The 1,116-nt window shown below is 39.4% G+C and overlaps 1 protein-coding gene across 3 annotated transcripts in view; it reads right to left on the reverse strand.

The window, feature by feature from the left end:
- ncor1 (nuclear receptor corepressor 1) overlaps positions 1–1,116 on the reverse strand; it is a 30,094-nt gene extending 28,978 nt beyond the window's left edge. For all 3 annotated transcript variants that reach the window (XM_025065421.1, XM_017041705.2, XM_017041704.2), the window contains exons 1-2: positions 1,060–1,116; positions 553–725 (exon numbers count right to left, since the gene is read on the reverse strand). In XM_025065421.1, coding sequence (XP_024921189.1) covers positions 553–725; positions 1,060–1,116 — 230 coding nt within the window. The remainder of the gene's footprint in view (positions 1–552; positions 726–1,059) is intronic.

A 1,116-nucleotide genomic window follows, 5' to 3' on the forward strand; every position in this document is an offset into this window, starting at 1 on the left:
GCGCATTGTTCGACAGCTCTTTCTCATTGGTTGTCCCGCAATTTGATTGGCTCGATATTATCGCGTCAAAACAACGTGGGTCTAATTTGATTGGATGTTGTGCCGACAGCACATACACACACAGACGCACACACGTACACAATGAGAAATACAGAGCGCTCCTTAATAACTTACTTTATAATCTTTGGGTTTTGGAGAAAGTATCGAGTCTTGTCGAGTCAAAGGGCTCGAGTCCAAGTGAAGTCACGAGTCATTGATGTTAAAGTCCAAGTCGAGTTGCAAGTCTCTTTACATTTTGTCAAGTCGAGTCTAAAGTCATCAAATTGATGACTCGAGTCTGACTCGAGTCCAAGTCATGAGACTCGAGTCCACACCTCTGGTATTAGAGCAACAATAAGTGAATAGACGGTATAGAATTATTGGATATACAGTAAGTGTCATTCTGCCCATGCATTCAAATGTGTGAAGAACTTTAGCAAAACTAACCGTGAGTGCCAAAAATGTATTACAGAAACAAAAGCTTTATGAATGGTGTCACGTTAACTTAGTTACCTCTGAAAGCGTTCTTGTTGCTCTCTTTGCTTTCGGATCTCAGGAAACTGTCTTTCATAGTACTCCCGTGTTCGGGTTTCCTTTGCTTTGCGTCTTGGGTTGTTCTCCATTCGTTCTACCTTCTTCTCCCAAGCTTCCATTAGTTGATCATAGCGTTGGCAAATCTTTTGTTCCTGAAGCAAAAAGAAAAAAACATTTACTATTCTCGATGATGTTTTAAATTCTAGGAACAAGGGTTAAAATTGATGACATATCCTAAAAGGTCCACCTTAGGACTGGTTGTAATTCAATTTAACCTACACACAAATTAGAAAAATTAGAATCCAAGTATCTGTCGAAAGAGGGGAACATGTATCAAAAATAATGACATTTCCAAATTGTGTGTCTCTTCAATATGGTAGACGAGTATAACAGTAGCAGCAACAGTTTGTGTGGTACAACTGTCTTACAACCACACCAGCATTTACTTCCTCCACCAACTTGCCCTGTTCAAATGTTAACACTTACCCTTTGTTTACGGGCATGATTTCTCCTCTTAAAGAACAAAATCAACTTCTTCCTCAT

Source organism: Cynoglossus semilaevis, chromosome 19, assembly GCF_000523025.1.
Source record: "Cynoglossus semilaevis isolate Cse_v1.0 chromosome 19, Cse_v1.0, whole genome shotgun sequence".
In the NCBI taxonomy this organism is placed as follows: Eukaryota; Metazoa; Chordata; class Actinopteri; order Pleuronectiformes; family Cynoglossidae; genus Cynoglossus; species Cynoglossus semilaevis.